This window comes from Microtus oregoni, unplaced genomic scaffold, assembly GCF_018167655.1.
Source record: "Microtus oregoni isolate MIOR12 unplaced genomic scaffold, Mior012 000091F_ref0000469, whole genome shotgun sequence".
In the NCBI taxonomy this organism is placed as follows: Eukaryota; Metazoa; Chordata; class Mammalia; order Rodentia; family Cricetidae; genus Microtus; species Microtus oregoni.
In genome coordinates, this window is record NW_024544600.1 from 3010670 (window position 1) to 3037631 (window position 26962).

The window sequence follows — 26962 nt, forward strand, 5'->3', positions numbered from 1 at the left end:
GACACAAGCTAGGGCCATCTGGGAAGATGCAACCTTAATTGAGAAAATGCCTTCAGAAGATGGTCCTGTTGGCAAGTCTCAGAGTGGTGCCACTGCTGGGAAGGTGGCCTTGGTTTTATTAAAAAACAAGCTGAGCAAGCCAGTAAGCAGCACTCCTCTGGTTCTGCTCAAGTGTCTGCCCTGACTTTCCTCAGTGGCAGTTATAAGACAAAATAATCTCTTCCCTTTCCAAGTCGCTTTTGCTCAGGTGTTTATCCCAGCAAAGGAAACCAGGACAAACGTTTTTTAATCAAACTGAACTTTCCCAATAGTACTAATAATAATTTAGATCAAGAGAGATACAATAGTCTGAGTGAGATGGGATCCCAAGGTTTTTTAACCTGTTTGTTTGGCATTCCTTGGTATATTTTCTATTCTTGTTAGTAGCTAAACAGACATTAGCAAACTTAAAGGTGATTGAAGATGGGCCCTCTCCCTCATTATCAGCTTGGCCTCTCCTTAAAAATTAAAATATCATATGAAAATGTCAAGTTATTAGGGCTTCGATCCACCTGCTTCTGCCTCCTGAGGGCTGGGATTAAAGGTGTGCACCACCAATGACCAGCTAAGATGTGACATTCTACATTCCTACATTACACTGCTATCCTTTCCCTTAAGAGTTAATCCAACAGGGTCTGTCAAGAGACCGCTCCTCAGCACTTTCACAAGCTAAAAAGATGGCTGAACACGAGGCCCCTAATTTAAACAGGGTACTTATAAAAAAAACCTACAGGAGGCCCTCTCCCAGGGCACTTGGGATCTTTCTTCACTTCTGAGCCTGCCTGCTTTTCTGCATGCTAACTTTAAAAATGTAACTTTCCCTTCCCTTTTCTCTCTCCTTTGGATACTGGCCAAGAACGCCTGCCCTCACACTTTGGACCCTGTCACTCTCTTTTCAAAGACCCTTCCACCCAGCACAAAGCAGCTGCTTGCCCTCATGCACTGCCACACTTGCTGGCTTTTTTGGCCCTTAACTGAAAAGGCATGACTGCCCCTCTTGCTCTCCCCCACCTCTTGGCAGCTTTAGAGATTTTTGTTACTGTTGTTTCCTTTTTTTGAGACAGCTATCTGTCTTGAAACTATGTAGAAAAGGCTGGCCTCAAACTCACAAGGTCTGTTCAACCACATCCAGCTAGCTTCAGAGACATACTTTATATCTTGCCTACCCTGTTTTCTACCTACCTATGGGTTCTCTCTCAAACTTAAAGCTTTCCTCTGAGTCTGTTTTTAAATTCTTTATCTATGAGACCAAAAGCCAACAAAGGGAAATCTCAATTCTCAGGTAACATTTTTTTTTTTTTTTTTGTTTTTTTGAGGCAGGGTTTCTCTGTAGCTTTGGTGCCTGTCCTGGAACTCAGGTAACATTTTTTTTTAAATATTTTTTACGGTTTATTTAACTTTATTTTATGTGCATTGGTATGAAGGTGTCAGATCCCCTGCTACTGAATCTTCAGACAGTTGTGAGCTGCCATGTGGGTGCTGGGAATTGAACCCGGGTCCTCTGGAAGAGCAGTCGGCGCTCTTAACCACTGAGCCATCTCTCCAGACCCTCAGGTAACATTCTTTTTTTTTGTTTGTTTGTTTGTTTGTTTTTTCGAGACAGGGTTTCTCTGTGGTTTTGGAGCCTGTCCTGGAACTAGCTCTTGTAGACCAGGCTGGTCTCAAACTCACAGAGATCCGCCTGCCTCTGCCTCCCGAGTGTTAACATTCTTAAGCAGAAAAAAATTCCAATTTTGCTAAAATTACAACCGAGGACAAAATGCTCTAATTTTCGTAGAGCAGAGGAGTGTTCAGAAAAAGGCTTTGATTTTAGAGACTATTTTACTGTATTTTTCTCCTCCTGGTTGCCAGGGCTGCAGCATGTATATGCCTGGACATCAGGACTCCCCACGTGTTTCTTCCATGTTCACTGTCTCTACATAGACCTTGCTCTAGACTGTGGCACCTCACTTCTTCAGTCAAATTTACTAGCTGCCTGTTGACTTAGAAATGTCCTCCACCCTACCCTACAGAATTTATGAGATCTTGGCCAGTCTCAGAGTAGAAATTCTTTCCTCCTCCCCCTTCCCCAGACCTCTTGTCCCCAATGGCATGTCACAAGGCCTGTTTCATGTTGTACTCTCTCTGACCTTCATGAGACTAGAGTAAAAAGAGCCTAACAGCCTCATGTCTATCCTACCCTGCCAACAAGTAAGTCACTCCATTTCTCTAAAAGATACTAAAATTAAATAAATTCTGATCTACAAATAAAAACTTCAGAGCTGGGCGGTGGTGGCACACGCCTTTAATCCCAATACTAGGGGGGCAGAAGCAGGTGGATCTCTGTGAGTTCGAGGCCAGCCTGGTCTACAGGGCAAGTACCAGGACAGGCTCTAGAGCTACATAGAGAAACCCTGTCTGGAAAAACCGAAGGGGAAGAAGAATTTCAGTAAGTGAAAGCCATATGACCTGTGAAAAGTTTGCAAACACTGGAGAGTCTCTGAGGCCCTGTGTGCCAGCTGCTCTCTAACCAGCTAGAGACAAGGGGCGCTCTGGTCACTGCAAAGCCACTGCGACCCAGTTCCCTTCACCCTGAAGTGTCTGCTTTCCTTTTACCTCCCCCAATATGCACAGCCCCATCCCAAGGTCCTTTATTGTGCTTTCTTCTCAGTCCCACAGAATTAACTCTTGTGTTTGAAATAAACATTGTTTCCAGGTTCAGTTGAGATGAGCTGGGTGGACTTAGGTGTCAGGCAACTGCCTGTGTGGGAAGCTGGAAAGACTCATCAGCAACCCCATTCTCACTTTAAAGCACAACTAAAACCCAGCTAGACATGGTTTATGCCCAGAATTCCAGCACTTAGGAGGCTGAAGCAGATTACTACTACAGAGTTCAAGGCCAGCCTGGGCTATGGTGTGCAATGCTGTCTCAAAAAAGTAAAAATAAAAACTCGGGGTTGGAGAGATGGCTCAGTGGTTAGAAACACTGGTTGCTCTTCCAAGAGAACCCAGATTCAATTCCCAGCACCCACATGGAGGCTCACAGCTGTCTGTAACTCCAATTCTAGGGGATCCAACACCCTCATACAGACGTACATGCAGGCAAAACATCTATGCACTAAAAATATATTTTTTAAAAATCTACCTTAATTAGGTCAGGCAGTAGTGGCTTACACCTTTAATCCTAGCACAGGGGAGGCAAAGGCAGGAGGATCTCTGTGAATTCAAGGCCCAGCCTGGTCTACAGAGCTAGTGCCAGGACAGGCTCCAAGGCTACACCGAGAAACCCTGTCTCGAAAAAATTAAAAAAAAAAAAAAACAAAAAAAACTACCTTAATTAAAAAACAAAACAAAACAAAAAAAATCTCAAAAATAATCTCTTACTCCCAAAAAGAGAAAAGGTGGAAAACAAAGATGGATTCCTTACTGGAGAAGTCAAAATGTACTCTGGACATTCCAGGGAAACCTAACAGGGGCAGAAGCAGAGGGCAAGAGCACTAAGGGGAGCTGTGGGTGAATCTGCAAAGCCAGCAGCACTCTCTACTGCTGGAGCAGGGAAGGACACCAGGCGCTCATGTGCTGGCCTTGTCTTTGGGGAAACTGGGTTGTGATGCACTAATGAATCCAATCCCAACCTGAACAGCACCCATCACTGCAGGCATAACAACAGTCACAGCAACAGCTACCTCAACTGTGACTTTCGTGTCTCAAGTAACAGGCATCAGTGTTCTGGCATTTACTTATCCTGTACTTACCCCTGGGAAGAGGGGACCAGACTATAAGGTAACAAGCCTCTCTGAAAGAACACGTCATTGGCTTTTCACTGCTAGCCTGAGCATGATGTTGACAACATATCCCCAAACCCATGCTCCATCTTTTGGTTCTCCTTTTTATGACAATGCAGACATCTTTGAAGGAGCAAGGACACTCTAAAGAGATACCCGAGCACCTCCTTTTGGCTATCAGGCTTATTTGGCGACACATGGTTCTGTGGATTGGAATACCCCATGTATCTTAAGCCGTGGAAAGGAATAGGCTACGGCCTAGTGCCAGCCGCCAGAGAGGAACTTGTCTCTCAGAGGTCAGACTGCTTTGTTAGGAGAGATTGGTGCCCTTGGGAAAGAACACGCCTTAATCAGGACACTTAGTTTTGCAAACCTCTTGCCCTCCATATAAACTTAAACCTCAGATCAGGACCTGATGGACTAGGGGGGAGGAGGTCTTTGAACTTCCTTATTTGTTCCTCTTCCTCATACAGCCACACTGAAAAATCACTCTGACTTGTCTCTTTAACTGGCCTCCTGAAGATGGTGGATGAGCTTAGCTATAGCATTGCCAGGGTCCAGGCTCGACCCTAACAGCTCTGGCAACACCTTTCATCCTGACAGAGACAGTGGCATCCCTCAACAATCTAGAGCTAAGGAACTACAATTAAAAGCCTGCTTTCAGGGCTGGCAAGATGGCCAGCAAGTAAAGACAGTGCTGCCTAACCTGAGAACCTGAGCTCTATTGCCAAACTCACAGTGGAAGGAGAGAACTGACTGCCACATGTTGTCTTCTGATCTCCACGCAGGTGCGCATGCACACATGTGCACGTGTACACACGTACACACACACACACACACACACATACACACACACACGTTTCCTGATTGTTGGGGGGAGGGAGATGGAAGGTAGAAATGGAAACTAGAGGGCAGTATGGACGCACCAGTGGTACTCTTGGGTCCTCAATTTAACAGGTGGCTAAAACTGTCTCTTGTCAAACTGCCCAGGCAGAAACTTTCAGGCAGAAAATACAGCAGAGTCCTGCTTGTCCCTCATACCGTCCTCCAAAGTAACACAGCTTCAGAAGAGATGGTCAACACTGTGTATCTAATAACCTAGCTTCCTCACCCGTCACACACTAATCAATCAGGTCTTAAAACAAAACTGGAAAAGTCACACCCATCACACACCACTCTTCTCAAAAGCCCAACCACGCACACTTCTGCCCACCATGGTATAAAATAAGAACTATGGTTTCTGTCTGGTTGGGGGTGAGAAAGCAACTGTCACACCAGTAGAAAGAATGGCCCCTGGAAAAACCACTCCGAACCCTGTTCCTAATGATGAAACACAGCTTCAAAGAATACCTGGACCGTCTTCTACGCAACTTCCACATCATTCAACACTGGAGAATGAGGAGTGAACATTAGTGAAAGAGGGGTCTACAAAATGATTCTCAACAGGACTTTGTATCAGGTGACAAGGCACCTAAGCAGCAGCCAATCATTGCTCTCTAGTCTTCTAAAGTCCTAGAGAAAGAAACCAAAGGCAGCTGTCCAGACCAAAGGCAGCTGTCCAGTACTCAATCTTTTTAAAAACTAGCTTCAAGGACTAAGCTAACTCCTTATTGGCTGGAATGTCCAATAAGGTGAGGCTTCAGACCAATCAGAATTCCTGTTGTTGGCAAGTGACAGGCACTAGAGCAACTGCCACTCACTTGACCCAATATTTCCCTAAGATTGCTGTTTTCTCAACACTGTTTAATACGAGTCTGAACTACATCAAGGAAAAGAGGCTTCCTATATTCTAGCTCTGTTCCACTAATGACTATTTAACAAATTTCTATGAGTTTTTATCAGAGTTCAACTAATTTGCTGTATTCATGATTCTGTATTCCTAAATTTATCCCCTTCCTTAGCCATGACTCATTTCTTCCATCTTCCACATCTTTACCTCTGAGCCACACAGAAAGTATACCAAATTGAAGTGTTTCTCATTAATTTGACTTTAAAGTCAAAGATAAATTCCCATTTGGCTTCCAGACTTACTGAAATGTCTAGCTGCTTGCCCTGGAATTCTATGAGAAGGTGGACATTCCTAATGTTAATTGGGTTGAGGGTTCCCATCAGCTCTGGTTAAGTAAGGCTATGAAGTCCAAAGAGCCTTAAAAAGCTGTAGTAAACAAACAGAACTACTGCAAAGCCCGGAGTATGGACTCAGCAATGTGGACAGAGAAATAAAAGATAAATGCCTAATTCCCAAAGGAATTAAGATCCCTAGATAACAAGAGCCTAATAGGAATGGCTCTTCCAATCCCGGCACTCAGGAGGCAGAGGCAGGCAGATCTCTGTGAGTTAGAAGCCTGCTTGGAGACACTTAAGGAAACGTTCAACATCCTTAGTCATCAGAGAAATGCAAATCAAAACAACTCTGAGATTCCATCTTACACCTGTAAGAATGGCCAAGATCAAAAACACTGATGACAACTTATGCTGGAGAGGCTGTGGGGAAAAGGGAACACTTCTGCATTGTTGGTGGTAATGCAAGCTGGTACAACCCCTTTGGATGTCAGTGTGGCTATTTCTCAGAAAATTAGGAAACAACCTTCCTCAAAACCCAGTAATACCACTTTGGGGTATATATCCAAAGGATGCTCAATCATGCCACAAGGACATGTGCTCAACTATGTTCATAGCAGCTTTGTTTGTCATAGCCAGAACCTGGAAACAACCTAAATGCCCCTCGATTGAAGAACGGATAAAAAAAAAAAAGTGGTACATTTACACAATGGAGTACTGCACAGCAGAAAAAAATGACAGCTTGAATTTTGCAGGTAAATGGATGGAACTAGAAAACATTATTTTGAGTGAGGTAACCCAGACACAGAAAGACAGTTATCACATGTACTCACTCATAAGTGGTTTTTAAACATAAAGCAAAGAAAGCCAGCCTACAAACCACAATCCCAGAGAATTTAGACAACAATATGGACACTAAGAGAGACTTACATAGATCTAATCTACATGGGAAGTAGAAAGTATAAAAAGACAAGATCTCCTGAGGAAATTGGGGAGCATGGGGACCTTGGGGGAGGATTGAAGGGGGCAGGGGGAAGAGGCAGGGAGGAGAGCAGAGAAAAATGTAGAGCTCAATAAATATCATGAAAAAAAAAAAAAAGAAGCCTGTTTGGTCTACATAGCAAGTCTCAAGCCAGCCAAAGCTACCTAACAAGGCCTTGTTGAAGAAGAAAGGAAGGTAGAGAGAGGAGGGAGGTAGGCAGGTAGGGAGCAAGGCAGGCTTTTGTGAAAAGATGGATCAGCAGGTAAAGCAGATTGCCTCCAAGCCTGACAATCTTGAGTCTGATCCCTAGCATCCATATGGTAGAAGGAGAAAACTGACTCCCAGACTGTCTTCTGACATTCACACTCATACATGCACACACACAAAGTAAATTTAAAAAAAATGGTTCTTATGTGCATTGTGGAACAGATACAGAAATATTAGCTCAGGGGCTGGCGAGACGGCTCAGTGGTTAAGAGCACAGATTCCTATTCCAAAGGATCAAAGTTCAACGGAACTCAAATAGTGGCTCATAATCATCTGTAATTCCAGATCTAGGAGATAGCCCTCTTCTGATCTCCACAGGCACTACATACACCTGGCACATGACATATATACAGGCAAAGCACCTATACACACAAAACAAAAACATATGGAAATATCAGATCATTAGGGCTGGAGAGATGGCTCAGTGGTTTAGAGCACTTATTGGTCTTACAGGAGACCTGGGTTCAATTCCTATCACCCATATAGCGGCTCATAATCATGTGTAATTACAGTTCCGGGATGCAACACTCTGGTCTTCATGGCGTGCAGGCAAAACACTCATACATATAAAATAATTAAATTTAAAAAAAAAAAGAAATATCTCAGGGAAGCAAGCAAGGCTGTCCTAGCTCCCAATCTATAGCTCCCAGATGCTTCCGGTTCTCTATGTACAGTCATAGCAGATACAAAATGAAATAAAGACATGCCTCCTCCTAGTGAACTGCTTGAAACCCATCAATATGTCATAATAAAGGCTACGTACAGAGACCAAGCTGCTCCTGCAGAGACCTTTAACTCATGACAGGCACTGCATATTGGCCAGCAACTTCCAAGGACCCCAAAGGCTTTAAGTTAGTTGAACTGTTGAAATGTCTGAACTTTAACTCTTAATCTATAAAGTGGCAGTCAAAAAAAAAAAAAAACAATTTTGGGACAAGTGAAATGGCTCAGCAGGTGTAAAGGTGCTTGCCACCAGGCCCGACAACCTGAGTTCAATCCGTGGAACCCAAATGGCAGAGAATCAATTCCCACAAGTTTTCCTCTGGCCTCCAAAGTGTTCTCATTCTTTCTCTCACTCACTAAATAGAAGCAATTTTCACACACAAAATTCTATTTTGGAGTGTGCTAATAATCAGCTTAGACTACCTGAAACAATGGAGACGTGGCTTCCATATTCAACACCAAAATAAGAGAAATAATGGAAAAATGGACTCTCAGTGGGACTTAAGAGTGGGTATGCACAGTGTTAATGTGTGAATGCACACATATGCACATGTGGGTAGTAGCTTCTACTGGATTGCTCTATACCTTTTCAATACATCTTTAATTTCTTAGCTGCCGTGGGTAAAGACTTGTGACAAACACCTAAGGTCTCTTCTGTCACATTAAAGCTAAAGAAATATGATGTAGTCGCATAGAATGTTGCAGTGAGGTCCTGGAGCTCTTCTCATTTTGCCTCCCTATGGGACTGTGACAATTTAGCAGCAGCAAGATCCATTTAGAGCCAAGATGCAAGGAAGGAAGGATTCCTGCTGGGCCTCACAAAAACACCCAAGGGACTCCTAGACTGCTGTGTCCCTAAGTGAACTGGTAGTAGAAGGAAGTAACCAGAGACAGGAACTTAACCAAAGGTTCTAACAATGCCAGGCAGTGAAGAGGCACTTCAGAGGATGTCCTTCCCCCATCACCTGCTTTGGCTGCACAGGAGGATTCTAGAAAACAAGAAAACATAAAACTTCTTTCCAAAACTGCTAAATCTCTATCTCTACTCCAACAATGGAAAAACTACACATCAACAACTCCTTTTCATGCTAACAGATCCTAATGCTTACTCTGCTGTTGTTTGATTTTCCAAGACAGGGTCTTACTATTTAGCTCTGGCTGTTCTGAAACTCACTACATAGACCAGGTTGGCCTCGAACCCAGAGACCCGCCTGTCTCTGTCTCACGAGTGCTGGGATTAAGGACGTGACTAATGCTTATTCTTCTGAGGATGCCTCATATAGCAGAGGTAAAAATGACCTAAGTTATTTCGTTTGTATACATAACTGGTATATAATGAACATATAAAACTGAAGAATCAGCTTCAGCATGTCTAAAATTCACACTCCATAAATATACAACACATCTGCTTAAGAAAACATTTTTCGGGCGGTGGTGGCGCACGCCTTTAATCCCAGCACTCTGGGAGGCAGAGGCAGGCGGATCTCTGGGAGTTCGAGGCCAGCCTGGTCTACAAAAGCTAGTTTCAGGACAGGCACCAAAGCTGCAGAGAAACCCTGTCTCAAAAAAACCAAAATAAATAAATAAACTGTTCTTTTCAGCCTGGTCTACAAGAGCTAGTTCCAGGACAGGCTCCAAAACCACAGAGAAACCCTGTCTCGGAAAAAAAAAAAAAAGAAAACATTTTTCACCTTTACTTACTATTATGTTGACTTGGTGGTATATTGTGGAATATTATTTTAATTATGTAAAGATGTGTTGCTGGCAGAGTGGTGGTAACACAGGCCTTTAATCCCAGCACTTGGAGGCAGAGGCAGGTGGATCTCAGTGAGTTCAGTTCGAGGTCAGCCTGGTCTACAAAGAACGAGAACAAGGGAGAAAAGAGGGAGACACCCAGGGCCAGTCAGCCATCAGCTGTCTAGACAAGGAAGAGGCAAGAAAAGTAGGACACACCAAATGAAAGAAAGGCAAAAAGCCGAGACAAAATGTAGATGAAGCCAGCGGGAATGGCACATGCCTTTAATCCCAGCACTCAGGAGGTAGAGGCAGGGGGATCTCTGTGAGTTCAAGACCAACTTGATCTACAGAGCTAGTTGAGGACAGGCTCCAAGCTACAGAGAAACCCTGTCTGGGGGAAGGGGGGGAGATGTAGATGAAGAGAAACAGGCTAAATTAAGTTATAAGAGCTAGTGGGACAAGCACGAGATAAGGCCCAGCCATCATAATTAATATTAAGTCATGATTTGGGAGCTGGTTGGTAGCCCAAAGGAAAGCCTGCTATAGCGGTAGATAACTTTTATAATCAATAAATTCCACAAAAAGGACAGTTAACCAAACACCATGGTTCACATGTTGCTACCTTACAACATTACTTTGTTTTAGTGCTCTCCCCCACCCCCCACAAATCCTAACACATAGCCCTCAGAGCCCTGGCTGGCCTACTGGTAACTGTAGCGAGCAGGCTGCCTTTGGTCAGTTTGCCTCTGCTTTCCAAGTGCTGAATTACAATGAGCACCACCACACCTGGCTTGTTTTGTTCTGAGACAGATTCCCTGCCCACCTCCAGGGGCCTTTCCTGGAAGCTCAGCAGACCAGGTTGACCTCGAACTCACAGAGATCCACTTGCCTCAGCCGCCCAAGTGCTCTGGCCTACAGAGACCCTGCCTAAAGTCCAAACGAGGGACACTCCCTACAGATTTACACTGAGCACAACATATTCCTTATATGACGTGTGGTCAAAGTCCCTATTTGTATCAGTAAGGAGAACAGCACCAAATTCTTCCCAAATACAAGTAAAATGAAATAAATTTAAGCTCTGTTTGTGTTGGCGAAGGGCTTTCCTTCTCGTTTTGCAATTCCTTAAGATATGTATGAGCCGATGATGCTTAACTCCCAATACTGTAATGATGTGGAAACTCTAAACGAAGGAGACTAGACTGGACTGGTATCTCAGGGATCCGCTACGTTTTTGTCAAGCCTCCCAGCTTCCAGCCCATACACTTGGTAACTACGATATTCATTGTAGCTCCCCGAGTACGCCCTTGTATTTCTAGCTTGGATAGGAAAAACCTCAGAATCCTGGTCTGTAGATCTCCTGTCTCACCATCTCAGATGATTCCGATTGAAAACCTACCCCCACACGCTTAGTTGGATCACACGAATCACATGTGTTAGAAGACCGAGGGCACTGCCGGCCATCCTGAGCAAAAGGATGGCACTAGCCTGCAGCTTATCAGGGACGGTTCACCTCTGGTTATCGGAACAAGTACGCCTGCTCGGAACTGCGTTCTAGCCACACGTCAAAAACCTGCCCTTGGCTGGTGCCAGAATTCACAGAGTGTTCTAGAAAACCACTCACTCAGCAGCTCCCTAGGCTAGTCCAGACTGGCAATCTCATGCTACTGCAGCTGCCCAGCAGTGCCAACTGCATCGAAACAGCTGTCCTCCCTGAGCCTCAGCATGGTCTCGGGAGGAAGGGCGAAGACACGTCTGACCCGTACAATATGAGACGAGTTCCTCACTCGTCCTTCTGCCTATCCATTAGTAATGTCTACGGTAATCAGGGGGCGAGCAGGTCAATAGCCGGAGTCCTACAACCTCCTCGGACCCACACTAATGACCCCACTGGGTGCGATCACAGAGGAAGAGGAGGTGAGGAGGAGAACGAGGGCTCTGGAGACTTGCAGGGAGGACAGACAACAATGCACACAAGTTAACCAGAGCAGGCGGAGGTTGGGGCTCTGCTAAGGAAGTCGTCATCGGCGCCGCGACGCCTCCCCCACCCTGCAGCCGACCTCTGAGGTTCCACCCCGGCCTCTATAATGAGGGCGACCTTCCTCTCGGCCGCAGAACTAGGCCATGCCTCAGCGCCCCGCTACGCGGAAGCAGAAGGAGAAAACCGATCCCCAAGAACGTCCCCTCAGGGGGGTCTATGTCGACTCCAGCCCAGATGGGGGGAGGCTGTCTGAAGAAGGCAGGGTAGCGTCTCTACACCTGGGGGCTGCCTCGCCGCCGAGTCGACCTTCCCCGGGCCATGAACTCCAAGCTCGCCCCCCTCCATGACCCTACCACCTAGTTACCTCTTGGAGTCTTCGTCCTCTAGCAGTTCAGGCTCGGGCCCCGCCATTACCACATCGCACTCCGCGGTAGCCGCCATCTTACCGCCGGGACCAGAGAGCCGGGTGGGAGGCAGGCGGTGAAGAGCACTTCCGGTCGGAGCATCGAGCTGCTCAGCGGCGCCGCGCCCAGAGGGACTACCTCGAGCCCGTCTACCAACGAGAGGCTCCGCTTGGGGCCAGAGCGGCCTCCCATCCCTGGAGGTCCACGGTGGTCTCCGCCCTGGGGCGGGGGTCCAGGGACGGCTCTTGTGCGTAGGGGGAGCCACTTTCCCTGCAGATAGGAGGAGGGTACAGAAGGATGTTGCCTCTCTAGGCCTCGGCTTGCCTCAGTACCCCGACAGCCTGGTTGCCATAACAACTTGCAATCCTAGAGAGTCTCCTGTGAAGCTTGGGAGTCGCGGGTGGGTGGAGACGGGTCACCCAAGACTCGATGGAAAAAAAGCCCTCTGCGACTACCTTCCCGTCCTTGGAGTGTGTCCACAGCTTCCTCCCCGGCAAGGCATGAAGAGCTACTTGGAGCCCAGTCCCCCAGCTTTCATCGGGGACTGGAAGCCCTGCCCAGCCAAGCGAGGGGAACGCAGGGCGTCTTCACCCTGCGCCTTTCATCTTCCATGGATCTCCAAGCACCAACTGGTTCATCACCCTAATGACGCGGACCCTTTTATGAGGTCGCTTTCATGTCAGCCGCTTGGGAGTGCCATCTCAGCATTAAGTCTAGAGAGGGTGACAGGGCGCCCCAGCCCCTGCCCCGGAGTTTATAAGGCAGCTCATGGGGTGAGGTCCCTTTTCCTTAGTGTCCCCTGTACTCCTACCTCTCGTAAACTCTACCCAGCGCGCTTGTCTGGCCAAATGCGGTCCGGATTGGAAAGACAGCTTAATCATTTTGGGAGCACCACTACTACACCCAACTGTATTTGTAGAGCTGGATTAAATTGGGGCCTTCTGAGGTTAAATGTGCGGAGGAGATGACTTGGAGGGTATAATTCAAAGCCAAAAGGGACGAAAATAAGAAGGCAATGGAATTTTAACAGTGTCTATGCCCCCTTCCCTTAAGGAACAGTATGCGAAGGCCCCATACCTGTTTTGCAATAATAAAATTACTGAGGGAACTGAAACCACGGGGGCCACTGACTAGAAAATGAGAACGGAAACTCGGTGGGCTGGGAGCGGTCATTCAGCCTTTACGCCTTTACCTGCACTGTTGGTTGGGGGTGGGATGGCAAAAACCTCACCCCCTGCCCTTCCTGCCAGTGGCTCACCTCACAGTATACAGTGTAATTCACGGACCAATCTGGTTTTTACTTCCAACTTTTTGCCGCTCGTAGCTCAACCTATTCACCTATTCTCACAACTTTAACTTCATCCCAACGTTCAATTCTTCTTGTTGCCTAGACATTTTTTAAAAAATGTGTGTTTGTGTCTGTGCACGTGTCTTTGTGAGTGAACACCACGTGTGTGTGTGTGGGGGGGGGGGGCTGTAGAGGCCAGAAGAAGGTTTCAGATTCCCCAGAGCTGGAGTTAACAGGTAGTGCTGAGCAGCTCAGCACTGGTGCTGGGAATAGTGTCTCTAGAAGAGCAGCCAGTGTTCTTAGCCACCAAACCTTATTTCAGCCCCCTCCTAGACCTTTTGCAGACTCCTGCACTTCCTTGACCAGTTACCTATCATCTCCTCGGTGTTCAAAAATCCCCAAAAAATCTAGTCGTGAATTTGTTTTGAGGAAAGGTTTCACTCAGCCCAGTCTTTCCCCAAACTTTCTATGTAACCTTGAACTTTGAATTCTCCTGCCTCTGCCTCCAGGAGTGCAGACACCTGATTCCACACCTGGTTTTGTTTTGTTTTGGCTTTTTGAGGCAGGGTTTCTCTGTAGCTTTGGAACTTGTCCTGGAACTAGCCCTTTTAGACCAGGCTGGCCTTGAATTCACAGAGGTCGGGAGATCCACCTGCCTCTGCCTCCTGAGTGCTGGAATTAAAGGCGCGCGCCACCACTGCCTGGCTCGTCCATGCCTGTTATACGGTGCTGGAGATCAAACCCAGGGCTTCATGCCACCAGGTCCCCTATCAACTGAGCAACATTTCACCCATTTATTGAAGCTACTTCTACTCTTTTCTCAACAACAGAAATAAAGATAAATTTTTATTCTTTCCTGAATTCCTTATGCTGTATATTCATATGTTCAGCTGGCTACCACATAAAATATGGGTTATGAAACATGAAGTCTTTAGTGTTGCTCCTGACTTACAATCTATCAACAGTTCTTGATTCACCTGCCATACATCCATAAATCTCCTTTTCAGCCCCAAATCTTGTCATTAAAAGCAAATGAGTAAACTCAGAGGTTACACCAGTTTCCTAACTGTCCCTCAGTCTCATCTCTGTCAAGGCTTGGCTCTTCTGACAGAATGACCTTCCTTGCAAAAGTGGATGGATCATATCATTCCCCTGGTATAAATCCACCAATGGCTTTCTATTACTGTGAGTTTGGTCTTTGTTATTTGGCTGCTCCCTGCAGCCAATAATGAGCTCGGGGATTTGTGACTCCAGAAATGGCGTGGTTCTTGTTGTTTTTCCTCTGCTTTAGACTTCTCTGTCCTCTACAGTCTTCAACCCTGAACATGGGCATAGCCTCCTCCCTTTGGTATCTGTTGCCCCCAAGTTAAACGCCTTCTGCTGTGCCCATAGCATCCCACCTCAGTGACAGCACTCATCAAAGTGTGTGGTCATCCTTGCTTTAGATGTCTAATTCTTCCAGACAGTGAACTTCAGACAATCACCCTACCCAACTTCCTTTGCCTGTGGCCCTATGCAAAGACAAGACAAAGACAAAGTAGGGCTTTTGTTTTGTTTTGCTTTGATTGTTTGAAACAGGATCTCTGTGTAGACTATGTTGTCTTTGAACTCAAAATCACCCCACTTCATCCTCCAAGTGCTGGGATACAAATGTGAGACCCGTTCCAGGTTCAAAAAATTTTCAGGTTTATAAGCAGGTGTGGTGGCACACACTTTTAGTCTCAGTTCTTGAGAGGCAGAAACAGAAAGGGATATCTGTGAGTTCGAGGCCAGCCTGGTCTATAGCATGAATTCTAGGACAGTCAGGGCTACATAGGAAATTCTGTTTAAAAAAAATTCCAGGTTCAAAGAGCACTTGCTTGGTATATGAAAGACCCTTGGTTCCATTCATGGCACTGCCAAGAAAAGAAAAAAGCTTGCCGAATAGATGATAGAATTAATGACGGATTATTGTCCTCTAGAGAGCGAATGTTTCGGTATCAGAGCCTGGAAGCATCAGTTTGGTAGCCAACAGTAAATTCTGGCCAGCATTCCCCCGCCGGCCTCTGGGGGCGCTGTGGGACCAGCGCTCGCTTTGCGCTGCCGGAAGTTGTCTTGAAGGCCGGCCGTTGGGGGGCGGAGCTCCAGAGCAAGTACTTCCACCCAGAGGGAGAGGGGCGTCCTTACCGTCGAACTGCCCCTCCCATGGTCCTGCCCACTCCGGGGGGCACCTCAGCTGGAGTGCTGCGGGGACCCCGGAGGTATGGAGCTGAGAGGCGGGGTCGGATCGGCCTCTGCCCCTGATTCACTTTGGTTGTCCTGGTTCTGCCTCCGGATAGTTTCTGAGGGGTGCCCTTCAGGGGAAGTCTGTGGCGGCGGCCCCTGGCAGCCTCTCAGACCATGGGGTGGAGTTCGGCGTCAGGAGAATCTCCTAGAGAGGTTTCTGCTTGCTACCCCTTTGGGGCAGGATCTCTACTTTCTGAGGGAGAGGGAAGGGAGATCACTGGAGCTTCCCAGGAGCCTGTGTTTGGAAGTTTCTCGATAGGAGACCACTCTCTGGAGTCTCTTCAGAGAGTTTTTAAGTCTGAGCTTTCTCTCGGTGCCTGTCAGTCCAGGGGCCGTAAAAATCCCTTTCGGAAGCGGCTTTGATTCCATCACTTCTTGTCTGATGTGTGTGGGTTGTTTTTTGTTTGTTTGTTTGTTTGTTTTTCTCCCATGGATTTGACTCGGGATGGTTAGGCAGAATTTGTTCTCACTCAGTCACTCAGGAAAGCAAGTTATTCTCTCTATTTGCACACTCTCTCCAAGAAGATGACTTAAGACGAATCTTAATCTGTGCTTCTTTCTTCATGGGGATCATGGTTCAAGAGAGAAAACAGCCTGGTGTGCACATGCCTGTACTCCCAGCACTTGAGAGGGAGAGGCCAGAGGATCAGCTGTGAGCCAGCTTCGGCTACACGAAATCCTATCTCCTCAGAACAAAACACAAACAAACAGAACCCAGCAAAAGAGCAAGAGTGCTTTTGAAACTCCCTTCAGTAATTGGTGCCCTATACATCCCGTGCACTGGGAAGAACCTGGCCAGCTTTTTGTAAACCACTCCCTGGGCCTCTCCCTTTGTGGTGCCATTAATCCCACACCTGCTGTGTGCCAAATCCTGGCCTCTCCTGGGACAAGTAGGTTAATTACAGAACAGCGGACTGCTCAGTAGGGCATGGAAATACCTCGGGATGCTGCTGAACCCCTGGAGCTTCCCCAGTCTGCTATCTAGCTGCCTTCCATCTTCCCTTACCACACTCCTTCTGTTCTTGAAGGTTGAACGCTAAGCATGGGGAAGAGCTGCAAGGTGGTCGTGTGTGGCCAGGCATCTGTGGGCAAAACTTCAATTCTTGAGCAACTCCTGTACGGGAACCATGTCGTGGGTGAGTGTTGCTGGGGCTGGCGGGTTGGTGGGAGATGTTGAACTTGGTGGGATCTGATCACACGAACACAAAGGCTGAAAAGGACACCAGCTGCTTTTACACCTTCAAAACTGGGGCTGCGGAGCCGGGCGGTGGTGGCGCACGTCTTTAATCCCAGCACTAGGGAGGCAGAGGCAGGCGGATCTCTGGGAGTTCGAGGCCAGCCTGGACTATAAGAGCTAGTTCCAGGACAGGAACCAAAAGCTATGGAGAAACCCTGTCTCGAAAAACCAAAAAAAAAAAAAAAAAAAAACACAAAAAACTGGGGCTGCGGGCATGGCTGACGGAGTACTGGTTTGAACCCCAGCAATGGAGGAAAAAGGAAAACATGGTACTCCCCAGGTCTACATCGTTGAATAACTCTAGAAGGGAGAAACCCAAAACCAAGCTAGAAAAGGCCCCACAGGGCACTTCTGTTTGGGAGTATGCATTCCTGATGTGCCTGCATGCCCCTGTATGTGCACGTAGTGCATAGGTCAGAGGTGGGTGGGCGGTGTCTGCTCCCCACACTCCCCACTTTGTCGTCAGTGTCATCATCTCTGAGATGGCCTTACCACACTGACCAGGCTGGCCTGGGTCTCGCAGAGCTCCGCCTGCCTCTGCCCCTGCCCTCCAAGAGTTTTATTCAAAGTGTGTGGTGGGTGCTGCACCCAGTTTTGCTTTGTGTGATGGTGACATGACGCTTATTCCCCAAGTCATCCCTGCCTCGCTCTCTCTCAAGGGTGGCCTCTCCAGAGCCCTCACTTTCCTCATTCTCACTGCGATGTCCACCTCTCTTACACGCCCCATCTTCCTTGACTCTTAATCAAGTCTCATTTTCACCCAGGTTCTGAGATGATTGAGACCCAGGAAGACATCTATGTGGGCTCCATTGAGACAGACCGAGGGGTGCGGGAGCAGGTGCGTTTCTATGACACTCGGGGTCTCCGGGATGGGGCCGAGTTGCCCAGGCACTGCTTCTCCTGCACTGATGGCTACGTCCTGGTCTACAGCACAGACAGCCGAGAGTCGTTTCAGCGCGTCGAGCTGCTCAAGAAGGAAATTGACAAGTCCAAGGACAAGAAGGAGGTACGTGTCCTGGATTTCTTGAGAGCCCAGTGGTAGGAGGGTGTGGGTACTTGGTAGGCTTTGGGGATGATTCCAATTGTGCTTATTTGCCAAGGAGTAGTTTAGGAGCTAGAAGACCATGAAGGTCATTGGAGGTCTTCATCCCACACAAGAGGTGGCCAGGACAGTATAAACACTTTTCTGTGGTTTAATAGGATCAGTTTTAACACATGAAGCTCCCCCGAATCTTTCTTCCCTGTGGCTCCATGCCCTTGCCAGTCCTCCAAAATTCTATAAGCTGTTGGCCTCTGGGAACTGCATCTTCCCCAGCTGTTGGCCAGAAACAGCTGACTGCTACTCCTGAGCCTGAACCACTGTCTATATATATACACAGTGGCTGTCCTGGAACTCACTCTAAAGATCAGGCTGTCCTTGAACTCACAGCCATCCGCCTGCCTTTGCCTCCCTAGTGCTAGGATTAAAGGCATGCACTACCACTACCCAGCCAGCCTCTATCTACTCTTGTCTCTCTTCTTCAGGTCACCATCGTGGTCCTTGGCAACAAGTGTGACCTGCAGGAGCAACGTCGTGTAGACCCTGATGTGGCCCAGCACTGGGCCAAGTCCGAGAAGGTGAAACTATGGGAGGTGTCAGTGGCTGACCGCCGCTCCCTCCTGGAGCCTTTCATCTACCTGGCCAGCAAGATGACCCAGCCCCAGAGCAAGTCTGCCTTCCCCCTCAGCCGCAAGAACAAGGGCAGCGGCTCCTTGGATGGCTGAAGGGGTGCCCTTCTTTCTTCACCTTTCCAACCTCGTTCCAGGATGGGTTGAGGGCACAAGCGTGCATAAGCAAGCTGTTCTTCCAATCAGTAAGGGAATAATCTTTTAGGCCAGGAAGCTGGGCCGGCCCAGGCCAATGCCACTTTTGTCCCCTCTTAACTCCAAGAAGTGCAAGTGAACTTGATTGCTGGCCCTCCCCTTGACCCTTCCATGATAGTCCCCACCTCACGCCCAGCTCACATCCCATTGTCTCCACTGTTACCTGGACACTTATGGTACATAGTGTCCCTTCCATCTGCCCGGGGCAGGAAGCAGGGCTGTCATGCCAAAGTGCCCAGTCCATGGTCTGGCTCCTATCAGGGATTCCAACTCTCTAAATTTCCTGCCAGTAATACAGCACCAGCCTGGGCTCGGCAAAGTAACCAGGTAGTGTGAGCACACTGTCATATATGCTGGCTTAGAGTTGGCTCCTGTCTCTCACTCTGACCTTTCCCTTGGCCTCTTCAAGGCTGGAAAAAGCCAGGCTCCTGGGAGTGGCGTTTTCTGTTTGACCTCTACTCCTTGTCCAGCTCTTTTACTTCCTCTTCCTGCTCTGGGAGCAGAGGTCTCATTGGTTGAGGTAGTGTGGAATGATGACTGGGCTGTCAGTCATCCTGTGGCCTAGCAAGGCCATTCTTCTCTGGGCTTCAGTTTTCTCATCTGTGAGGCGACAGGAGCTTGGATGATCACTTAGAGCCTTGGCAGCTCTGTGACTTTCTAAAGCTGGTGGCTTGGGCCTCCTGTGTCTGCCCCTGCTTCACCCTCTTCAAGGTGCTACACCAACCAGCCCTGGAGGCTGGACACGCCTCTTGTAACCACCAGGGGGCAGGAGTTCACTCTGTGCTCAGTGGCGCAAGCAGCACAGTCCCTGGACCTGCCCATCGGGCTAGTGTCCATCCCTCCTGGTTGTTTTTGGCTAGTAGCTGGACTTATATTTATATTCTCTGTATTTATATGCCTGCTACCCTGGTGAAGGTGGGATAAGCCGCTCCTCCAGCCCTTCCTTCTTACCTCAGATGCCTGAACAGAACCAGGCAAACCAGTAGCAGCTTCCTAGGAGCTGACAGGCCTTGTGTGCAGGGCTTGTGCTATCTATCAAGTGAGCTTATAATCCACAACTTCTGGTGCCCACCGAGCTTGTGATGTGCACACCTCACGTGAGTCAGACACTACAGCCAGGCCACCTCCTGTACCACCCCTTCTCCCCAGGGCTGGGCAAGGAGCGTCAGGGCATCTCCAGGCTCAGGCTTGAAGTTCATTTATTAATGTGTTGGACACAATAAAACCACAACTGCTGTTATCAAAAAGTTTCCCTCCCCCGAACCCTTTTGTCCCATTGGAAATAGCTTTCCAAAAAAAAAAAAAAAAGATACAGGTAGATACTGGCGAAGTCCCATAGTGAGTGGGGTAGTGGCACTGGCTTTGGCAACATGAAGGTGGATCTTGAGGGCATAAAGGACTGTGTACCTGCCCTGAGCTCCACAGTTGGAGAGACTGGACCCCAGTCCAGAGTGGAGAATCCCTAGGCTAAGGGAGACCCAGAGCCTTCCTTAGAGAGGGGGCTCCAGCAGAACCACCGAAAGGTTAAGAAGGACCAGTGTGGTAAGACAGGTCACTTCCGCTAAAGCCAGGGCCACTTGAGGCAGAGGCAGGTGGATCTCTCGAGTTTGCCAGCCTGGTCTACGGAGTTCCAGACCAGCCGGGGCTACACAGTCAGGTCCAGCCTGACACTTCTCTCACCTTCTAGCCTCACCCCTTTTCTCCAGGCTCCTTTGCCATACCCCATGGTTAAATTCTGGTTTTATTTGTTTTGAGACAGTATCTAGTTATATGGCCCAAACTGACTGAACTCATGATCCAGATGCCAGAATTATAGGCATGCACCACCCCACCTGACTACCCCATGGTAAACACGGCTGTTAGGTTCCCACTCACACCCCTGTGACACCCTAGCTCCAGTGGCTGTTCAGAGGGCCCTAGAACATGGCAGGAGAGGCTGGCTTGTGGAGGCTGAGATGTGGAGTCTGCACTGTGTAAGTCTGGTTGGGGTTGGGGTACGAGAGCACCATGTGGCTGGGGCTGTGATTTTGCATAGATCTTTGGGATTTGTGGAGCCGTAGCAGGAAGCCCAGGACTAGCCCAGGAAAGGAGGATAGTGATGGTCGTCAGGCCCAGGGGATTGGAAAAACCCCAGTCTGAGTGAAAAGCAGGTACCCCTGGTTGGGTGGGAACCCAGAAACTGCAAAAGGCAGTCTCTGGGATGTGGAGACAAGTGCCTGCCAGGAAGAGATAGGATGTGGCCATCCTGGGACCACTAATAGGGAGCGAAAAGTATGGGCCCTGCAGCAGTGCGGACAGCTCCCGCTGGGGTACGGAACAGAGCTGGGCCCAGGACAGGAGCTGGGAAGAGGGTAGCCGCTGCTGTTGTAGCAGGCCGGAGGGCCAGGGGCCCCGGCAGGGCACAGATGGCAGCAGCTGTGGTGGGCAGCGGACTGGGCAGGAAGCGGGCTGCCAGTGTCTTGGTGAGTTGCTTCTGCAAGGCCAATTTAGACTACAAAAAAAACACAGAGAAATGGACAGGGTCTCCAATACCAGAGAAGCCCACCCCCTCCCTGGGCTACATCCAAGAGCTTTTTTGCCTCAGGGACATGACTTTTGGAGTTCCAAGTCTAACCGCCTCCTTCCCACCCCCGAACGGCCATTCCAGAGGGCTTGTTATGCCACCTGTCTTCCTGCCCAGCAGATGGACAACCTCAGGACAGGCAGAGCCAGGACACTGGGAGGGGGAGGAAGAGATGGTCCCTAGAATAAGCACATCCACTCCTGGCTTTTGCCTCTCATATTATGGTCGTAGCCCACCCCACCCACCGGAAATTCCTGTGGTCATAGCCCAACCCCAACCCTAACCCTGTTCCTGCCCAGGCAGCTGCAGTGCCAACACCTTCCTGCCACACCCCAAGTCTTTCAACTGGCCCTTTCTCCCACTCTCCCTAGTAGACCATTGCCTAGAGACAGGTACCTTGAGGGCACTCACAGCCAAAGCCGCCTGTTTCTGCAGTTTGCTGTGCTGGCTGGAGGGCTTGGGGGACTTCCCGGCCAGGCGGTCTTTGTGCCTCCGGCTGTTCATGTGCTGATAGACAGACAGACAGACAGACAGAATGGGGGTGAGATGAGGAAGGCACAGAACCCAAAATTATTCTGTTGTCCAGATTATTAGTGTTCCTCTACCCACAGATCAACACATATGATGGGTTCTCTTGATGGGGCAGCCCTAGGCAACCAGCTTGCCCTGCCACATCCATCCATGAGTGTGCATCAACCCTTCATCCCTTGCTCTGATCCCACCCAACCCTGGCCTTCCTTCTCCTACCTGCTTGAGTTGGGTTTCTGAATTGACCTGGAGCTGACAGAGAGCACACTGGAAGGGAGGGCTAGGTCCCTGCCGGCCCCCACGATTTCCTAGCACTCTCTTTGTCTTATGTCCAGCCCCTCCCTGGGACACAGGACGGCCCCGGCCCCTTCGGGGAGCCCCTTGGTGGCCTTCCACCATCCATCGGTGCTTGGCTCCTGGAAGGAAAGACGACAAGACTGTCAGTACGGAAAGGAGACCACAGCACCAAACTAGGTTAGCTGGTTGTCCCTCGCAAACCTTGCTCTACCTATAACCACCCCCCAAACCACGTGGGCTTCCCTTCCCAGCATCTCTGGCTTGTCTATGGCTTCCTGTGGACATCTCCAAGGAAGAAGGCCTTATAGGCATCTGAGCTAAAGTCCCTTCCTTTTGTGTTGATCCAAGGAGAATGGAGCCGGGTAGTCCTTAGCAATCTTCAGTTCTGGTTGCTGAGACTTCTCTTCCTGATGCCCCCTCCCTTGGGATCAAGGGACCCAGAAATGCCTGTGTAGTAACAGTGGGTAGGGTTCCTGTCACCCAGCCATGGATGCCATGGGTCCTGGGAAGCACTGACCTGTGTTGTGAGCCTGAAGCTGTGAGGCTGAGTTTACTGTCACTTTACAAGTTGGGCAGTAGAGGCACCCCTTTTCGCTTCTGCCTTCCCCATTCACCCCACTCCCCACAGCCACTTCTGCTGGCTCAGGCCCTGGTGCTTCCGTGCCAGGATCCGGGGAGCAGGGTGGGCAGGAAGAGGAAGAAGAGGAAGAGGAAGCAGTGGCATCCAAGGGGTCTGAGTGGGCCGGCTCTCTGACTGATGTGTCTGAGGTCGGAGGTAGCTGAAGTGAAGGGCCGTGAGGAGGAGATGCAGAATCTGCAAGGAGATGGGACATATGGGGAGAGTCCAGCCCCCGAGGCTCAGCACCACAGTGGAGATGGTGCGGGAGGGTGGGAGGCTCCCTGCCGGAAGGAAAGCTAGCACTGAATTCTAGGCTCACCTCGCCACCATCTCTCTAGGCAAACGTGGGCCTCTGTTTCCCCATATAAAAATCATCAAACTGGAAGGAGCAGGATGCCCTGACATTCTAGCGCCTCAGTATTAAGTAAGCAGAAGTCACCAGAAAGTGTGCTAGAGTGTTTATAAACTATCACTCATAATAGTATCAACCTGGAGATTGTGAGTCCATCACACAGGAGAATGGTGGTATATACATGCAGTATATACATGTATATACACAGCAGTGAAAACAAAGAGCTACTACATGTAAACTCATGCACAAATTGGTGTTGGCATTTTTTTTTTTTTTTGATTTTTCGAGACAGGGTTTCTCCGTAGCTTTTGGTTTCTGTCCTGGAACTAGCTCTTGTAGACCAGGCTGGCCTCGAACTCCCAGAGATCCTTGGTTTTGTTTTTGCTTGGTCAGGTCTCATGCATCTCAGGCTGGTCATGAATTTGTTTGTTTTTATTTGGTCAGGTCTCATGTATGTCAGGCTGGTCATGAACTCACTATATAGCTGAGGATTCCCTTGAACTTCTAATCCTCCTGCCTTCACCTCCCAAGTACTATGATCATGGATTTGAGCCATTATGCCTGGTTTAATGTTGGTGCTGGGATCAAACCCAGGATTTCCCATGTTGGTATGTAAACACTCTACCCACTGAGGTACACAGCCAGCCCCCTGTCCTTTATTTTCTGAGACAGGGTCTTATGCAACCTAAGCTAGCCTTGAACTCAATGCACAGCCCAGCAGACCCAGAACTCTCCTTCCTTGGTCTATAAGGAGTGTGGAGGACAGTGGTGTCCATCTGCCGAGAAACGAGGGCTTCTCCCTCTGGCACCCAGGGAAAAAAACAAACAACAAATGTATTCATATTTGATTGCAGACTGCTGAGCTCTGGATTGTGGAGAACATATGCTCCTACTGTTTTGGCCACCTACTTCTTAGCCATTTGTTCTGCCAGACTTAGGGAACTAACACAGATAATAGTTGGGAAGGATCCTAGTTCAGGCTAAGAGTGCTTGGCAGCTTGTAACCTGGTCCAGACTGAGCCTAAGGAATGTCAGGGAACAGTAGGTGTCTGCCCGTACGGGTATACACAGAATAATTTCCCAGCCAGAAAGATGGTGAAAGGCTGGAGAGATGGCTCAGCAGTCAGAAGAGCAACTCTTGCAGCAGCTGGAATTTGATCCCTAGCACCCACGCGAGGCCTCTCACAACCACTTGTACTCCAGCTCCAGGGGAATCTTATACCCTCTTTTGGCTTCTATGGTTCATGGGCACCCACACATACAGACACACATGCACGCACACACACAAAGAAAAACAACACAGTAACAACAGCAAAGACAGCCCAAGTTTTACGAAAGAGAAAGAAGGATGGTGACGAGCCAAGTCACGTAAGCCACTGTCAGAAGCTAGCCTCAATGTGGGGACTTGGGTTCAGGACTGACCTTTGCTCTGCAGGCTTCCGGGGCCTCCACTGGCTGGAGGTGAGGCTAAAGATGCCACTGTCCCATTTGGGGTCAGGTTTCGAGGTCTCTGCTTGCTCTTGGCAGCCTCGACAGCCTTGAGTTTTCTGGCATGTCTGTGACCCTTGTAATGAGCTTCAGCCTGGTTCTGGAAAAGGGAGGGGAGGTCACATGCCTCATTCGGGAATGAGGTTAAACAGAGGGATATGGGGTTAAAGGGGCACAAAGCTTGGGCACAACAAGTGAAGTCAGTGTCACCGTCATCGCCACATGCATCTGGTCTGGAGGTTTACCAAGTGTGTCCTCACAGGTGCTCCAGTGCAGGCAGCCTCTGCCTCAGAGCAAACTTGGCCATTTGTAAGCTATGCTTCTTTAGATCGGTCACAGCACCTCACTGAACTTTCTCACCCGGTGTGTGTGTGTGTGTGTATGTGTTCTGAACTGGGAACTGAACACAAAGTCTCATGGGTCCTAGGCAATGCCCTCCACCCTCCACTAGGCCACATCTCTGGCCCTGTTTGCTTCTACTGTGTGTTCCAACGTCCAGAAGGGTTGAGCCCAGAGACGTTCACCAAGTGATTCCCTTAGTGTCTGCCTATATATACAGAATATTCTGGAAGTGAACTATTTATTGTGTGGTTCAGGCTGGCTTTAACTCACAATCCTTCTGCCTCAGCCTCCCAAGCGCTGGCATCACAGGTGTGTACCACTGTGTCCGGCTTTAAGCTTTAAGCTAAATGGGATATGAACTGCTAGTCTAGTTTATAAAGTTGGGGCTCCTGAATGTTAAGGGGTACACATATGGAAAGCACAACAGTACTCATATTTTGGGCTTATGTACTCCAAAAACATTCATTCCTTTGATATTTTTTGAAATTGAGCATTTGCAATTGGCCCAGCCATCTGTCAGGGCCAAGGTATGGAGACATGTTCCTTCCAGCGACTCTTTTTGCCTATTTTTTATGGAATGATGTGACCTAAGCATCTAGAGAAAAACCACAGCTGGACTATTGGCATCCTCTTTACTTCACTAGGAGTCTCTACTGTGGCTTCTCAACTCCTGTCTCCCAAAGGTGGGAAAGACAAGCCTCTACCACCCTTCCTTCAACTTTTTGGCTACAGTCCACAGTGATTTTGACTAACCCAAGTCCCACAGTAAAGATCCTCCTCTCCCCCAGGATAGGCTATGGGAGGAGTATGCAGACCTCAGGGTCAGCCAGGACTGGGTTCAAATCCTAGCAATGCTATTTCCCAGTTGTGTCTTCAGGCAAACTATTTATCCACTCTGAGACTGTGTCCTCCTCAGAAAAGTAGAGATAGTAATTGTGCCTCTGTACCTCTCACAGAGGCATCATGGGAGTCCATTAAGATGACGAAGTATAGTCATGTATGTCTTTAATCCCAGCACTCGGGAGGCAGAGGCAGGTGGATCTCTATGAGTTTGAGGCCAACCTGGTCTACAGAGCAAGTTCCAAGACAACCACATAGTGAGGCTGTCTTAACAAAAACAAAACTCACTTACGCTGGGTATGGTGTGCACCTTTCAATCCCAGCAGGGAGGCAGTGGCAGGTGGGTCTCATGAGTTCAAAGCCAGCCTGGTTTCTATAGTAAGTTCCACCACCTCACCACAAAAGACACTGGGGAGAATACATGCTATAAACATCTCAGGTCAAGACAAGAAACTCGCACTATGGCCCCTGGGACATCCAAAAGGTGGGTGCAAAGCAGAGGGGAGGTAAATGGAATCCCAGTAGGCTACATGTGGGTAGGAGGGGTCTGAGAAAGGGAGGAGTCAGCAGAGGGTGGGGTATCAGAGCACAGCCCCTCTCCAGCAGCCCGAAGAGACCCAGCTCCCTCCAACCTCCGTTTCCATGACTCCCTCTCACCGCTGAGTTGAACCTCAGGTGACAGATGTTACAGGAAATGAACAGCTTCTTCTTCAGAGGGGAGGGGACCCCGAATGTGTGACTGATGACAGCTTTCTGGACTGGGTCCATCTGTGAGGGGGAACAGAAGGGCAAGTTCCTCCTGCATGCTCCGGAATGGTGCAGTTCCAAATGTGCTCAGTCTACCAGACCTCTCCTGCCCTGTGGCTGTACCCTTGTCTGGGTACAGACCAGATCTGTCAGGCAGCAAGGGGGATGGCCCAGGGTGACCTGAATGCCTAGAGCCGTGGCCTGACTCTCATGAGATCACCTTGACGTCTCTTGCTGCCCTCTGGTCTTAGTTTTTGGGTTTTGGTTTCTCTTTTTAAAGGGGCACAGCATTGGGACAAAGAGTGATCACAGACTATAGCAGGAAAGGGACAAGGATTCTTTTGGTGGGATTTCTTTCATTCCAACCCAGTTTTTGTGTCTGAACCTGATGGTGGGGGCAAGAAACCCTACCTCACTAGCTCTGCCACTGTCCCAGAGTCTGATGTCTGCTAAGGAGGATGACAGTCATGGCCAGGGAGGTGAGTGGCCAAGCAGGGCAGCATAGGGAGGCCTGAGGCCCCCCAAGTAGCAGGATTGTCTCTTTGGAATATGAACTTGAATGTTTTCTTACTTTTCCT

General features: G+C 48.8%; 3 protein-coding genes across 3 annotated transcripts in view; 1 reads left to right on the forward strand and 2 right to left on the reverse strand.

Annotated features, from left to right (window-relative positions):
* Dnajc7 (DnaJ heat shock protein family (Hsp40) member C7) overlaps nucleotides 1-12365 on the reverse strand; it is a 37946-nt gene extending 25581 nt beyond the window's left edge. Inside the window, exon 1 of the mRNA XM_041644076.1 lies at nucleotides 11916-12365. Within this exon, the coding sequence (XP_041500010.1) occupies nucleotides 11916-11992 (77 nt within the window). The 5' untranslated portion in view covers nucleotides 11993-12365. The remainder of the gene's footprint in view (nucleotides 1-11915) is intronic.
* Nucleotides 12366-15359: 2994 nt separating this feature from the next.
* Nkiras2 (NFKB inhibitor interacting Ras like 2) lies at nucleotides 15360-19842 on the forward strand. Its single transcript, XM_041644071.1, has 4 exons — nucleotides 15360-15483; nucleotides 16537-16644; nucleotides 17510-17751; nucleotides 18270-19842. Exons 2-4 carry the CDS (start codon nucleotides 16551-16553, stop codon nucleotides 18507-18509), a joined length of 576 nt encoding a protein of 191 aa, XP_041500005.1. The 5' UTR covers nucleotides 15360-15483; nucleotides 16537-16550; the 3' UTR covers nucleotides 18510-19842.
* A 135-nt stretch (nucleotides 19843-19977) lies between these two features.
* Nucleotides 19978-26962, reverse strand: part of Znf385c (zinc finger protein 385C) — a 49410-nt gene continuing 42425 nt past the window's right edge. The window contains exons 4-9 of the mRNA XM_041644072.1: nucleotides 26295-26405; nucleotides 24390-24555; nucleotides 22514-22810; nucleotides 21919-22115; nucleotides 21568-21678; nucleotides 19978-21099 (exon numbers count right to left, since the gene is read on the reverse strand). Of these exons, the coding sequence (XP_041500006.1) occupies nucleotides 20863-21099; nucleotides 21568-21678; nucleotides 21919-22115; nucleotides 22514-22810; nucleotides 24390-24555; nucleotides 26295-26405 (1119 nt within the window). The 3' untranslated portion in view covers nucleotides 19978-20862. The remainder of the gene's footprint in view (nucleotides 21100-21567; nucleotides 21679-21918; nucleotides 22116-22513; nucleotides 22811-24389; nucleotides 24556-26294; nucleotides 26406-26962) is intronic.